The following is a 15,016-nucleotide window of genomic DNA, read 5'->3' on the forward strand; positions in this document are numbered from 1 at the left end:
GGAATCATTTACATTTGTGGATCAATTATCCTTCATTTTTTGAGCCTTTTGTTACGATTTCCTCTTATTCCCTACTGTTTCGAAAGATTAAAGAACTGGGCCAGTTCTTAGTGCTCCCGAGGCAGAGAAAAACCTTTTGCAATAGCTATTATTTTGTGTATTTTAAAGGTTTTATTATCGATAGGATTATTCTAAATGTTTGCTAATGATTGAAAATCAATAGCAATATTTTGACCATTTCTTAATGGAGACGTTAACAACTCACCAAGAAGAGAGAAAAGAACCATTAACAACTATCATGACCCTTTTGCTATTACACATACTAATATGAAACAGCAAACAGCCTTGCTTGGAAAACAGACATGTCTCGTTGGGGCGGAGGAGGAGGTGTGTTCAGTGTGTGTGCCCAGAGATCCAGCCATGTGACCTTTAAGTCTGACATTTATCTCCCTTGTAAAAGGCAACTTTGTTTCATTTCTTCTTGAATTGAAACTACCCACTAGTTCTCTTTCCTGGGATCCTTGGAATCACTTTTTATTTTCTTTCCTCATTTGCTCCTCCTCCCTTCCCCCACTCAGTTCAACTCCGTGGACAGGCAATTCTTGTTGTGCCTGATAGATCTTACTGTTCCTTGTTCAGGGCATTGTTAGTCTGAGGCCATAAAGGTTGCAGATGTGGTAGCAACGCACTGCTGAAATGGCCTGTTCAGAAGCTTTCAGATACTTTGTTTAGTACCAACAGGATCCCTTTGTGTTCTTTGTTAAGAACACAGTTGGGATATTGTAATAACATTGTAGGGTGACAGATCCACACTTACCAAGGTGAGCATTGAGTAATGTATAGAATTATGGAATCAATATGTTGTAGATGTATGTTAATTATACTTAAAAAAAAAAAACAGCTTGATTTTTTTTCTTACCCTTTTTGGATTTCACTTTTTCCATGATACGTTATTTAATTTTTTTTTTTTTTTTTTTTTTTTTTTTGAGTGGCAACAGCCTAGGTGGAGGATATAGGATAACTTAGACAATGAGTAAAATAAAATGAAAATCGGTCTTGCTTCTTGAACTCAGAATGACCAACTGGCATTGACTTTATACCATGGTGGCTTGACCACGATGAAGTCAGCTTGCAAAACAAAGTGTATCTCAGTGATGAAGTCCCCATGCCTAGCCCAGAACGCATAGCTTTCAGTCATGAAGGCTATCAGAAACATTTCCTAGTGTTATCAATTCACGTATTTTATGCTTGTGAATCACCCTGGTGTGATGTGGCATTAAGGGGGGCACCTTCTGATGTTTGGAATGTTTTAAGGTTAATAAAAAAAAAAAAAGCCTATCAGGCTGAGTCAGGAATTTAGGATTAAATAGCCTACATGGTAGTTAGGGTTTTCCACATTTTCTGGTGATGATAAGCCCTCTCTGGGCAGGAGCCAGCCTTAACCATCTGGCTGGTTGCCTCGTGTGTGTTTTGTGTACAGGGCTGAGCTCTGCTCTTTGTCTTGACCAAATGGTTTAGGGTGGCAGACGGATTCAATCCGGAGTGTGGTCAGAATGAGCACCCATGTGTTAGGGTGACTGATGCAGCCCTCCCTTTCTCCTCCTTCAACTTCTTCCTTATTTCTTTTATCAGACACTTCTCTTTGATTCTTGATTTAAGAAAACTCTGAAACTTTATATTGCAGAAGATTTCAAACCAGAACTGAAGTAGGATTGTGTAATGAGTCTCCCAAGTGCCTGTGTCTCCAAAAGATAAGGACTCTTTAAGAATACCATTGTCGCATCTAGAAAAGTGAGTAGTAATCGCTTACTGTCCTCAGCCAGTCAGTGTGTTCACTTACCTTGATTGTGCAGAAGAGAGTTTACCTATATACCAGAGAAGACGGTCTCTAGAAAGGCCTACCTGCAAGGGTGGCCCTGGGCTGCAGTCTGGAAGTTGGATTTCGGAACGGCTCCCCCCACCTGAACTGATAAGAATGGCTGACCATGCCAAAGGGTGCAAACAATGTGGTTTATGTACCGAACACCTGCTTTCCTTCTGGGAGCCAGGGGGCACCTCCATGATCAGCTCCTTATGTAAATCCCTGGGCATTGAGTCTCTCATGAGCTTTCCCACTAGACAGCATTTCGCATGTGTTGCTACAACTTGCTGGGGGATTAAGCGTGTCCCATGTGACTCCCCTGGGAGAGGACTCTGGAAGCTTGTGCTAGTTTCCTCCAGACTTTACTCCATTGTACCTTTTCTCCTTGCTAGGGTTTTGCTTTGTATTAAAATGCTATAAAAATTATAGCCCGAGTATGACTAGCTGCGACCCCTCCTAGGGAGTCACCTAGAGGTGGGTGGTGTTTGGGGACCCTTGACATGTCTGTCTGTCTCTTTTAGAATGCTTTGTTCAGAATAAGGTTAACACGTTGCATTAATTGGTATGTCTTTTAGGCTCCTCTTTATCTTCTGGTGGTTGTAAACACAGTTTATGGTGGTTTAGTGAAGCAGTGAAGGGTCAGGCTTTACAGTCAGATAGGAGTCAGATTATGGTCTGACTGCTTGTGGGCAGGTTACTTCACCTCCCTCCCCCATGGTTTCCCCATTTTAAAAATGGGATAATAATTCTCCCCACCTTGAAGGCTTGTTGAGGATTCATTTATGTAATATATATGTGTAAATTAATGTATGTTGATTACCCAGCACATAGAATGTCTACAGGACATGTGAGCTGTGTTGTTTAAAGAAATGTTATAGTGGTATGGTTAAAAGTTTGGGTTCTTGAGCAAGTTTGCTTGGGTTTAAATTCTGATTCTGACCTTTTCTAGGTGGGTGACTTGGAGGGAGTTGCATAACTTCTCTGTGCCTCAGTTTCCTTTATTGTATGATGGGAATTATAATAGTCCTTAATTAAGAGAGCTTGTGATAACCCAGGTCGAGTTTAGAACAATGCCTGCTTAGTAAGCTGTTATTACTGTTGTTCTGCGGTTTGAGAATGTCTAATGAGAATGTCTAATGAGAATGAGAATGTCTAATGTCACATGTACATTCCATACCCAAGCCGAAACAAGGAGTCAGTGGGATGAGTAAGTTCCAAGTGTGAATTGGAGACTGTGGCTTGAGAATTTTGGCCAAGAGAGCTTGCTGAGATTTTAACCCCTGTGTTGAATTTACTCCTTGCATTTAGGCAATGAAGATTACCAGGCCTCCCCCTGGGAGAGCAGGATGTGTGCTGAAGGATGTGTGCTGCCTGTGGCCATTGGTTTCTAAAGGGGAAAGGAGTGGGGTCTCTGTGCAGGCCTGGATTCTTTTCCCAAACTGCCCACTCAGGGAAGTCTCTCCCCTTCCATGGAATGGACCAGGAGGCACTCTGCTGTCTCTCCCACTTCCCCAGAGAAATTTGAGGGCCAAGACAGTCTTCGGTCTTCTGTACATGGGTCTGCACATTGTAGGTACTTGATGAACCTTTGTTGAATAAATGTAGTGTTTTAAGCAATAATTTTCTAGAAAATATCAGGCACATTCTGTGTTGGACTCTGAGAATGAGAAGCTGTGTCATTATGACTCCTTTGGGGCTGAAAGTTAGGGAGTGACTGTATTACCAGTCTTTATCTATTAAAAAACAGGAGAATGATATTTAGTGAGTTCTTGGGCCTTCTGTGAGCCGAGGGCACTAATAAGCGGAAACTACATCAATAAAATATTTTATCAGAGAAAGCCAACCTTACTCCTCCCAGGAAAATTTCTTCATTCATAGCTTAACTCCAGCCAAAAGATACAAAGAGCAAAGCCAAAATGGAATTTTACTTTGAGTCCCTACTTTTAATCATGGTGTCAGTTTTTAGCCAAGCCAAAGTACTTCTTTACCAGTTTCTGCAGCAGTTTTCATAACATTTGTCTGAAGGTGTTTGTTCAGAATTTGAAGTTATGAATTCAAATATTTCTTGTTTATTTCAGGGAGGGGAGATGCAGGGAGAGAGGTAAACTATTGTTGCTTCCTCCTCCTACTTAGGGATAATCTTTCTTGGCCATTTTGGATTGGCCCATAGTTTAATTTAGTCACACGTTGAATCCACAAGCATTTTTTTGTGTACTTGTTGATAACAGCATCGTGTCAGGTATCAGGGATATAGATGTAAAACAAGTATACTCTCTAGAGAGGAAAAACAGTGAAGCAGACCGGCAGTTATAAGGATTTTGTTCAGTGGGGTACAAGAAGATGCCCTGGCCCAGCTCAAGGGATGGTGTAGGGGTGAGAGCAGGAAGAGTGGTTCAGGAGAAGCGTGTATGAATATCAGGAATAATTGGCAGCCAGAAGGGTGTAAACACCTGAACAGGTACAAAAGCTGCTTTTCCTGAGAGAGAGAGAGCTCTTAGAATTATCCAGCAATTAACAGCTTTTCTGTCATTAAAATTTCTAGTTCTAAAGTGATCTGAGTTTAAAAACAACAACGACAACAACAACAACAACAACATAATGATGATAATAATCAGCAAGTTGGAAGAAATCTCTTTGCCCATCCTGCTTCTTATATGTAACAAGTAAACCTGGGCTCCAACATTGAAATCTGTGTAAAATCAGTCAAAGTCTCTGATCATACGTGCAGGATCACTCATTACATGGGAATAATAACATGTCTCTCACTGGATTATTGGAGGCTTAAGTGAGGTGACTTATGCAAAGGTAGCTGGGATAAAGCCTTGCATATGGCAGGTGCTCCAGAAATGGTGGTTATAAAGGGACATTAGGAGTTCTGTACAGTTCTGTCAACTGCATTGATTCTCTGCCTTTCTTGATTAACTTTGGACTGGAAATGGCCACCCTCCATCCCATTAGCAGAGCAAGCTGAGAGCTTAGAGCTCTAAGCTTGTGATGTTGTTTCTGTTTAGTGTGTGTGAAGAAAGCTGTTAAAAGTTAGGGCCTTTGATCTATTAGAGCAAGGAAGAGAGGCTGAGTGCTACATTTGTAACTTTGAAACCCAGGTTTCATTTCTTAGCTCAATCGGTGTTGTGGTGGACATTCTTGCACAGGGTGGGAGGGAGGCCAAAACGCGGGAAAATTCTGCCATTCCTGCTTCCAAGTTTCCATGAGTCTGGGCCATCAGGGGAGACCGTCTCATTCTTCAGTTCTTCACTCAGCCATTCATTCATCCACCTTACTATGCATGTACCTCCTCTGGGCATAGTTTTTATTCTTGAGCCTATCACTCTGACCTGGTCCATAGGAGGGGACATGTGATGTGGTTTTATCGCTTCCATGAGTGATGGAGGGATGTACGTGACACTGACCTGTTTACCTTTCCTTTTCCTGAGCTTCTTTGTATCTCCTGTCATACTTTCCTCCTTTATGCGATGTCCCCTCTATTTATGTATAGTTTTAGATTTCCTTTAGTGCCATGTTTATATGTTGAAAAGAGCACAGGAAGGTGTGGACAAATTATTTGCTCAGATTCTTATTATTTTAATTGTAGTTCACCCCAAAGCTTTAAGTCAGTGTTTCTTAATCCTGGCTTCACTTAGGAATCACCTGGGTAGCTCAAAGCAATCCTGATGCCCAGGCCTCATCCGGACTAATTATATCAGAAATTTCTAGGTGGATGACCCAGCTATCAGTATGCATTAAAAAGCTCCCCAGGTGGAGCGCCTGGGTGACTTAGTCGGTTGAGTGTCTGACTCTTGGTTTTAGCTCAGGTCATGATCCCATGATCCCGGGGTTGTGGGATCGAGCTCTGCATCGGGCTCTGTGCTAAGCATGGAGCCTGCTTAAGGCTTAAGATTCTCTCCCTCTGCCCCTCTTCTCTGCTCGCACTCACTGTCTCTAAGACAAAAACAAAAACAACAACTTTGCAGGTGATTCCAGTGACAGCCATAGTTGAAAACAGCCATAGTTGAAACAGCCATAGTTGAAAAACAAGGTTTTAGGTCTCAACTAAAGGTGAACTTGTGCAATTTCTTCCTTCCTTTTTCTGATTCATTTTCTACTTTATTTTTTTTTAAGTTTACTTATTTATTTTGAGAGAGAGAGAGAGAGCATGCGTGAATGGGGGGGAGGGACAGAGAGAGAGAGGGAGAGAGAGAATCCCAAGCAGGCTCCGTGCTGTCAGCGCAGAGTGGGGCTCAGTACCATGAATGATGAGATCATGACCTGAACACAGATCAAGGGTCAGATGCTTAACCGACTGAGCCACCCAGGTGCCCCTCAGTTTCTACTTTAAATTAATAATAATTATAAAAAGTATACAGTATCCATGTATTAGTACATGTGTATCTTCAAAAGAGAGTGTGGCACGATTGGGTGGTATCTGCTGATTAGACCCTTAAACTTTCTTATGTTTGGGAGAGTTTGCAGCTGGGTGAGGAAGGGATAGGGTAAGAGAATCTGAATGGATGGCTGCACGTGTGCCATGGTTGTTAGAAAAAGATACCTAAAATGCTTTGCTTTTGTTATCAGAGCACGTTCACACAGCCAGTAAAACGTTAGCATGTGTGTGCCTTGTGTGGGGCCCTCATTTGGCATGAACTTAACATTTTTAATCCATGCATTAACTCTAGGAGGTAGTTGTTTCTTGTCCATTTTACAGGTGAAAAGTTGAGACTCAGAAATAGTAAGTAATATGCTAGTACATACACAGAGCTGGAAGTTGGACCTAGTGCTCACAGTTTCTCCACGGTTCCATGTTGGCCTCTTCCTATTTCCATGTGAATAGAACTCCAGTGGGCAGGGGGGGAATCCTAGTGTGTGTATGAGTCTTATTTATTAATTCTGCAGATTCCAAGATCTCTCTTATTCAGTGCATTTTCCCAAAGAGCTCATGGTACTTTTATAGTTTTTTAAGTGACCCCTCTCCTCCTCATATCCCCTTGTAGAGAAGAGACAGGTATTGAGTTTATTTTACTACTCAGAGCGGGTGTGTCTCGAGAGCAAAAGTTATCCACTCCATTTCAGGTTTGCGAAAATTCTGTGCATAGTGCTTTTCTGGGCACAGGAAGCTGGTATCGTGGACTTCCATCACTGGACCTTTTTGAGTTGTTCCCCTAGAATGGAGGTGGCTTAGCTCTGCTTCACCCACACATCTCCCCTGGTTTCCCAGAGGCCAGGGGAAGACATTGGAGAGACATTTGTCTCTGGTCAAGAGCAGAGTGTGTGACCGTAAAGCAAGATGATGCTAAGAGCTGTTCAGGATCACTAATTAAAACATACTGCTGGTCCCGTCCCAGAGAAGGGACAGCTGAGGGGCTTCCAGTGTAACTGATATTGAAGAATTGGGTGGATTAAAATGCATTCTTTAAAAAAAAATGTTTTTTTTAATGTTTCTTTTTGAGAGAGACAGAGACAGAATGTGAGTGGCTTAGGGGCAGAGACAGAATCTGAAGCAGGTTCCAGGCTCCGAGCTGTCAGCACAGAGCCTGACGTGGGGCTCGAACCCACGAACTGTGAGATTATGACCTGAGCTGAAGTTGGACGCCCAACCGACTGAACCACCCAGGCGCCCCTAAAATGAATTCTTTATTACAGTGAAACAACCTGTCCCATTTCAGGGACCTTTGACATCTTTAGCAAGTTAATACTATAATCCATCTTGACCATCAACAGTTTATTTTCAGTGACAATAAAAGCCATTGAATTTTTTGGGTTTTTTTTTGTTTGTTTGTTTTGGAATTGAAAAGAGATATTGGAGATAGCTGGTGTATGCTGCTTGAGAGATATGAGTGCACCATACAGGATGACCCAGTTTCACATCTGTAGCAGTCTTAAAGCATCCGCAAGCATTAGCCAGCATGGCTTCTCCGGAGACCATCTTCTTACTATCACTTGGACATTCAGTGTTGAGCACATATGATCCCTTTAGGGGGTTCCCCATCTGGGGGTTTCCAGCCCACTGGTGGCTATACCTAGAGCAGGGGCCGAGCGAGGTGGCAGGCTAGTGAGCCTTCTTTCCACTCTTCAGAGCGGATTTCTTAGCAGATTGGGGTTGAGATTTTTCAAGGGTTTCCAAGACTGGCCTATACATTTCAGGCAATGGCATATCTTGTAGTATTTCAGCAGTTCAGACAAGAAATTTAAAAAGAGCTGGAGCAGAAGGTATAAAAATTGGAAAGCGGTGTGCCCTCTGGCAGTGTAAATAATGGTTTGATTGTACTGAGTCTCTGCACACTTTTGTGTTCTTTTGTGTTTGTTCACTTTAGAAACCTGACGTCCTGACCACTGGGGCCGGTAATCCAATCGGAGATAAACTTAATGTTATTACAGCAGGGCCCCGGGGACCTCTTCTTGTTCAAGATGTGGTTTTCACTGATGAAATGGCTCACTTTGACCGGGAAAGAATTCCTGAGAGAGTCGTGCATGCTAAAGGCGCAGGTGAGAGCTATGTTTATTTGTTGTGAAAGGATTGTTTCATAACACCTGGGTTAAAAATTTACCTTTCACAAAAAAAAAAAAAAAAAAAAAATTTACCTTTCACAGGGTTTGGGATTCTTTAATAGAAGCAGCAAATCTCCATTCTTGGGAGAAAGGGAAAAAAATGTCCATCAGGAGAGGAGCTCGTAATTAAATGATGGTTATTTCTCTGGATTGAACGTTATATGTAAAATGCTTCATTTTACTAAAAATGAAAGTAATCTTCCTTTTCTTCCATTATGCACTTTAGTGAAGAAATAAAAATATGAAAATAGAGACATGGGCATTCTGGAATTGTAGCTAGATTTAGATGGAGCCCTAATTGGCTACATACTGGGAAGAATGGTGCAAAATTGAGGATAGTTGTGTTAGGGTGGTAGATTTCTGGTGATTTTTCCTTTTTGTCCAAAAGTTGTGAAAACTTTTATCTTGCTTTTATTACAGAAACAAAAGATAGGGTGCTGTTTAGAATAAAGCCAAAAACTCAATTGGACAAGCAAGCTTGATGGGAAGGAAGAAAAAATTTTTCTCCTAGCTGCTTGCTTGGACTCCCGGTTAGAACTTTCTAGTTTTTTAATTTTTTTTCTTCCATCCCTCTCCAGCTTTTTCTGTGTGGCTTTTCCATCATGACTTTGGTATGTGGTGTCTTATTTGTGTTTATCCTATTCTTTCTTTCCCTGTGTTTTCTCCTCTTCTCCCTGTTCTTCTCTTCATCTCCTAGGACCTACTTGTACTTCAAGGCCTCCTCAGGCCCTGTGTCCTTGGGTCAGCCTTGACTTGCTACTTCCACCCCCACTCGTCTCTTTTTCTTCTTGGCTCCAGCTGTGTAGCCCTTGGGTTACCGCTGAGTGGTAACAGGACTTTGCATTTTGTCCCCATTCATTTTGTGTTTGGCCATCTATCTCCCCTTCTCCCATCATCTCAGAAGCTCCCAGAAGGCCAGTGCCGGAACCATCGGCTTCCCTTGTCACCTAGCTGCCTATTGGGGGCCCAGTGGTCTGTGATGGTCTCACGATGAGGGTTTCTGTGTCTTTCTCATTAGGAGCTTTTGGCTACTTCGAGGTCACTCATGACATTACCAAATACTGCAAAGCAAAGGTGTTTGAGCATATTGGAAAGAGGACTCCCATTGCGGTTCGATTCTCCACTGTCGGTAAGTCCATCTGTTTGCGTGACTGGCACTGCGTAACTCAACCCTGTACCTTATTTTGGGCATTTATAACTTCATTTCAAGAAAAGCGTATTAGAAGGTAGAAAAAAAAACACTTCTCCAAATTATACCAGGTTTTTACAGCAGAACAATTGTTTCGAGCCATGCAGGAAGTTACTTTTAATTCTGTTTGTCGAGGTCTTAGGAAATCACACTTATGCAGAGGCCACCACTGCAATTCTGTGACATTTGGAAAGAACCTTCCCACAAGTGGTTGCCTCAGATGGAAATGTGGAGTGGGAAGCTTATTCAGTAACCACAACAGCTACCCTTTATTGGGAATTAACTCCGTGCCATTCATCGTTGGGCACTTTACAGACATTGTCTGTAATCTCATCTGTAGGATCTGCTTTGCAGGGTGGGGCTATTTCTATTTCCAGTGGTTAAGTGATTTTTTTCAGTAGCACGAGTAAGAATTAGATCTATCAACTACATCTTAATACACCACATGCATGAATAATTCCGTTTCTGTTTCAGTCTGTGTTTGTGCATTTTTAAAATACTGTGGATGCAAAAAATAAATGATGCTAAGAATAAGAATCTATATTTTAACTCATTTTCTTAACATTAACCTCATAATTTTGACAACTCACTTATTCTCTTTGTTTACTACCTTAATCTTTACAATTATTTTCTTCCTTTATTTTAATTTAAATTTTAATGACCTGTTTGAACTATTTTATGTTAAGTGGGTAATCTTTTCAGCTTTTACAGTTATGTAAAACTCTCCTTTTTTTTTTTTTTTAATGTTTTTTATTTATTTTTGAGACAGAGAGAGACAGAGCATCAGCAGGGGAGGGGCAGAGAGAGAGGGAAACACAGAATCTGAAGCAGGCTCCGGGCTCTGAGCTGTCTGCACAGAGCCCGACACCGGGCTCGAACTCACAAACCAGGAGATCATGACCTGAGCCGAAGTCGGACGCTCAACCGACTGAGCCACCCAGGCACCCCAAAAACTCTCTCTTCTTAATCTCAATTATTTTGTTTAATTTGGGGACTGAATTGGCTGGCAGGTGGTAGAAATAATGGCTCAGGCACTTAAGTGACTGATTTCCTTCTAGGAAGTGGGTTGGAAAGCATAGATCCTAATGTTTTTTTATGACCTTAGGCTTATGCCTCATTTTTCCCGTTTGAACCTTCTAGCTGGAGAGTCGGGCTCAGCTGACACAGTTCGGGACCCTCGTGGGTTTGCAGTGAAATTTTACACAGAGGATGGTAATTGGGATCTTGTTGGAAATAACACTCCCATTTTTTTCATCAGGGATGCCATACTGGTAGGTGATAAAGTATCTTGCACTCTACAAATGTTTGTTGATTTAAATTGGTTTCAGACAATCTGTTTTGACTGTCCTTTGAGGAGAGGCCTTGGGAAAAGCAGAAAGAAGAGAATTTCGGTTGGTTGGATTGCCTTTTAAAGCACATTTTTCTGTATTTAGTATCTTTTTATGAGATCAAGTAACAATTACTATTGGTCCTCAGTTTGGCACTTCAAGATTCACTGACTTAATGGGAATAGTCCAGTTTTCCATGTAATGGGACTATTCCCATTAAGGCCATGAATGAAAAGAGGCACTTTGTCCTGGGAACATGTAGAGGGTAAATTTTGTTTTAGGGTTTGACAGTGTGAAATTCTGGGATTATACTATTCAGAATTATCATCCAACAATTATAACAATTATATTGCTTACCTAACAATAGGCAATGTATAATGTAAGACACCATCACTCCGATAAACTTGATTTTTGGATTTTTGTCTCCTTTCCTGTTTAGTTTCCGTCCTTTATCCACAGTCAAAAGAGAAACCCTCAAACGCACCTGAAGGATCCGGACATGGTCTGGGACTTCTGGAGCCTGCGCCCTGAGTCTCTGCATCAGGTGGGGGCTCTCCTTTTTCACTGTATCAGAACATGTCACTGTTAATTATGCCCCGTAGTGCCATTTCTCCAGTGCTGGTTATCTTACTGCACTTGGTTTCTGACTTTCTTTTTGGGAGGCTTCCTCAGGTTGCTTGATCCTGAAGAGTTTTATAATCTGCATTTGTTCATCTTCCCTCATTCATAGGCCTTAAATGATCTAGAAACATTATCAATTGATATTTCCCAATACTAAGGATTAAGGCCTCTAGTATGAAGTAAAGCTCTTTGTTATCAGGGAGAGAAGGGAAAAGTGGTACCAAACATGTTTACTGTTAAAATAGATTTTTTTTTTTTTTAATTTTTTTTTTCAACGTTTTTTTATTTATTTTTGGGACAGAGAGAGACGGAGCATGAACGGGGGAGGGGCAGAGAGAGAGGGAGACACAGAATCAGAAACAGGCTCCAGGCTCTGAGCCAGCAGCCCAGAGCCTGATGCGGGGCTCGAACTCACGGACCGCAAGATCGTGACCTGGCTGAAGTCGGACGCTTAACCGACTGCGCCACCCAGGCGCCCCTGTTAAAATAGATTTTGAATAACAAGTTAGCTAGTTTTCAGATTTGCTTTTGCTTTTCTTTATAGAATTTTGAGCCATGAGGCTAATGATTTACATATCATTCTGCTTTAAAATTCTTGTTATTTTGTATAAATGATACTAATGATAACCTTTCCTGTGGGTACTTGGTTAGTGTGTCCCATGTCATTAAGAGATTTTTTTGGAAACTTAGGAATGTCTTAAGAATCTAGGATGTTTTGATTGAAACTGAAAAAATTTAGGCTTTATTTACTTTCCTGTTTCTTAGGTTTCTTTCTTGTTCAGTGATCGAGGGATTCCAGATGGACACAGGCACATGAATGGATATGGATCGCATACTTTCAAGCTGGTTAATGCGAGTGGAGAGGTAGTTTATTGCAAATTCCATTATAAGGTACGTGTTGCCTTTGGGGAAGAGGGGACAAAGCTCTCACCACCCATGTCTCCTTACTTCTCTTGAGGATTGGGCAGAGATCAAGGCCCTTTCCACCTTTCCCTTATGTCCACTCCGAAGGCTGGGAAGTATTGACTCAGTTGATCAGGACCATGACTCTTCTGTTGGCTATGCCCAAATGAACAGGTGTGCGCTGCCCTGTTAGGGGAACCGCGTGGGCTCTCTTTGGTCTCTTTCCACGTGGCCAGAGAGTAGGAACACACAGCTGCTGGCAACGGTCAAGCTCTCTTCTCCTTCTGGGGTCCTGGGAGAAATGTGTAAATATTTGGGAAAATACTCATTTCATGCTGGTTCTCTTGGTTAATGTTTCTGGTGCTGGCAGGTGCATATCCATTCTCCCTGGAGAGGGAAGACCTAAGGTTTTGTTTTGGGCTCAAATGTAAGGAGATAATACAGGCCTTCATGCTATATGAAAGGAGATTTCTACCATGTTTAGCCTAGCTTTCTAGACTTCTTTGTTGGAGTTTAGAGTCAAGCCTTAGCAAACAGTAAAGTATTATGTTGCTTTGCCTTTCCTAGCCCAGAGTCATCGATTTGAGCATAGATACCTTTTGTGGTCCAGGAGGGGACAGTGGCAGAAATGGGGACTTCCTGTCTGTAATACCAATCTCACCATTACTCTCAATGTCTGATGCTATCTTTCCAGAAACATTTCTTCTAACTTTTTAACTCCTCCATCCATTTATTTAGCATTTATCAAGGGTATATTCTGAATAGGGAAAAAAGTTAAAATCAGTTACAAATGTAAGAAAATAAAAATTCTGGTTTTTTTCATTTACTTTCATACAATCATGTCAAATAACTTTCCTTCAGGGGAAGCTTTGAGAACATTTGGATTAACTGAAGTGTTTTAAAGGGCTCTTCTTTCTTACTATGATCTTGGCATTTGTTGCAATAAGCAGTATTCTCAGAGAACTCTAGAAGGTTATTTAAAGAATCTCTGGTTGCCTAAGAACATGTTTCCAAATACTACTGCTAAAATAAGCACAAACAGAAGTGGACTGAGGACAAATGCAGTCTCCCTCTTAATGGTATCTGTCCCAAGACCTGTTCTTTCCTTCTGTCCTGTTTTAATCTTTATCTGAACAACTTATGTATGTATATCAAACAGGAAAACTGTCTCCCCTCTTTATACTTATAACTTGGATCTATAATCTTTGGCAAGGAACAGTTTTAAGAAACAGTTGCCCTGTGGGCTTGTAAGTGCCAAGAGGAGAGGTGTAGTTTCACTGAGAGCCAGACTAAGTGATTGTGTCTGGTGCACCGGCATGGTGGTGGCTTTGTAGTTGGACCAGTCTGAATTCAACTCTTCCCTCTTCTAGATATCTGTGACTTGGTCTACTATTATTGAAAGTTCTCTGTGCTCCAGCTTTGTCACTCTAAAATTGGGATAATCATAGCAACTGTCCATGATCCTGCAAGGATGGGGTTGCTTATGGGTCTCTTCAGCAGAGGGCCCTGGGATAGCCTGAGACCTACTTGGATGTATCAGTCTGGATTATTCTGACCTATGGTTAGTCTTTTCTGAGCCCAAGGGAATTCAGTTAAAATCAGAAAAGTATTGCAATATTATTGCACAATTTAATGGATTCGCTCTCTGGGTGATCTGCAGATGGTGACCTCCAGTTTTAAATCTGGAAGGTGATTGTACTTCTGGTCTGATAGTAAGAAGAGTTCAGGTCTTGCCACTGGTTAGAGAGACTTGAGATTTCTGTGATAGAAAGAGTTTCAGAGTTCACTTTGCTGAGGAAATCTTTCGAAGCTTGGCTTGTGGGGATCTTCAGAATAAGATATAGGTGGAAGTCTGTTGAAGAGCAGTATGGTGTGATAATAGGAACACTGGTGACAGTGACTAACTTATTTGGGTTTTAATGGCTTGCTTGGGAAGTCAGAATACTAATTTTGCCTACTCATAGTCAGAGAATTGGTTCAGAGTGGCTCTACTGAAGTTCTTTTCAGCTGTATGAACTAGGATTCTATGATTTCTTTTAAAAAAAGGAAGACAGTAGAGGTGGAGGGATGCTAGCTGAGCATAATCTCAGTAATTTATTTGAGCTATTATAAAACAGGGAGTTAAAAATTACTTCATGAAAAAAGATAGTCCTTTTATTAATTTTTTGCTCATTTAAAAAATATTTTTTGCTCTTTTTTTCTGATTTGAAAAGTAATATGAGTATAACAATTGAAATAATAGCCACCTGGAAAACAATTTTGATGTTCCTCAAGAAATCAAACATAGAATTACCATATTACCTGGCAACTTTATTTTGAGATATATACTCAAAAAAATGTACTGAATTGGACACTTTAAAATGGTTAAAGTGGTACGTTTTATGTTTTGTATATGTTACACCAAAAAGTTTTTGGCTTTTCTGAAGACACTATCACGGCATTCTTACTATGGGTGAGATGTTGAAAATCAACTATATGTTAAGAGTTAAAAAAATTCAGGGTACAGAAAGGGAAAGAGAGAACTAATTTTAAATATGAAATGCACCTACAGAATCCCTGCATATTTAAAAG

At 41.1% G+C, this 15,016-nt stretch overlaps 1 protein-coding gene and 1 long non-coding RNA gene across 2 annotated transcripts in view; one reads left to right on the plus strand and one right to left on the minus strand.

The window, feature by feature from the left end:
* The window catches only part of CAT (catalase), a 36,168-nt gene that overhangs the window by 5,246 nt on the left and 15,906 nt on the right, over window positions 1-15,016 (plus strand). Inside the window, exons 2-6 of the mRNA XM_045484923.1 lie at window positions 8,170-8,341; window positions 9,423-9,533; window positions 10,734-10,864; window positions 11,361-11,465; window positions 12,308-12,433. Of these exons, the coding sequence (XP_045340879.1) occupies window positions 8,170-8,341; window positions 9,423-9,533; window positions 10,734-10,864; window positions 11,361-11,465; window positions 12,308-12,433 (645 nt within the window). The remainder of the gene's footprint in view (window positions 1-8,169; window positions 8,342-9,422; window positions 9,534-10,733; window positions 10,865-11,360; window positions 11,466-12,307; window positions 12,434-15,016) is intronic.
* Window positions 8,258-8,541, minus strand: LOC123601578. The gene is made up of 2 exons (XR_006714171.1): window positions 8,438-8,541; window positions 8,258-8,403 (listed from the first exon to the last, which is right to left on the minus strand). It is a non-coding gene; the product is annotated as an uncharacterized LOC123601578 (long non-coding RNA).

The sequence above is a fragment of the Leopardus geoffroyi genome, chromosome D1 (assembly GCF_018350155.1).
Source record: "Leopardus geoffroyi isolate Oge1 chromosome D1, O.geoffroyi_Oge1_pat1.0, whole genome shotgun sequence".
Classification (NCBI taxonomy): domain Eukaryota; kingdom Metazoa; phylum Chordata; class Mammalia; order Carnivora; family Felidae; genus Leopardus; species Leopardus geoffroyi.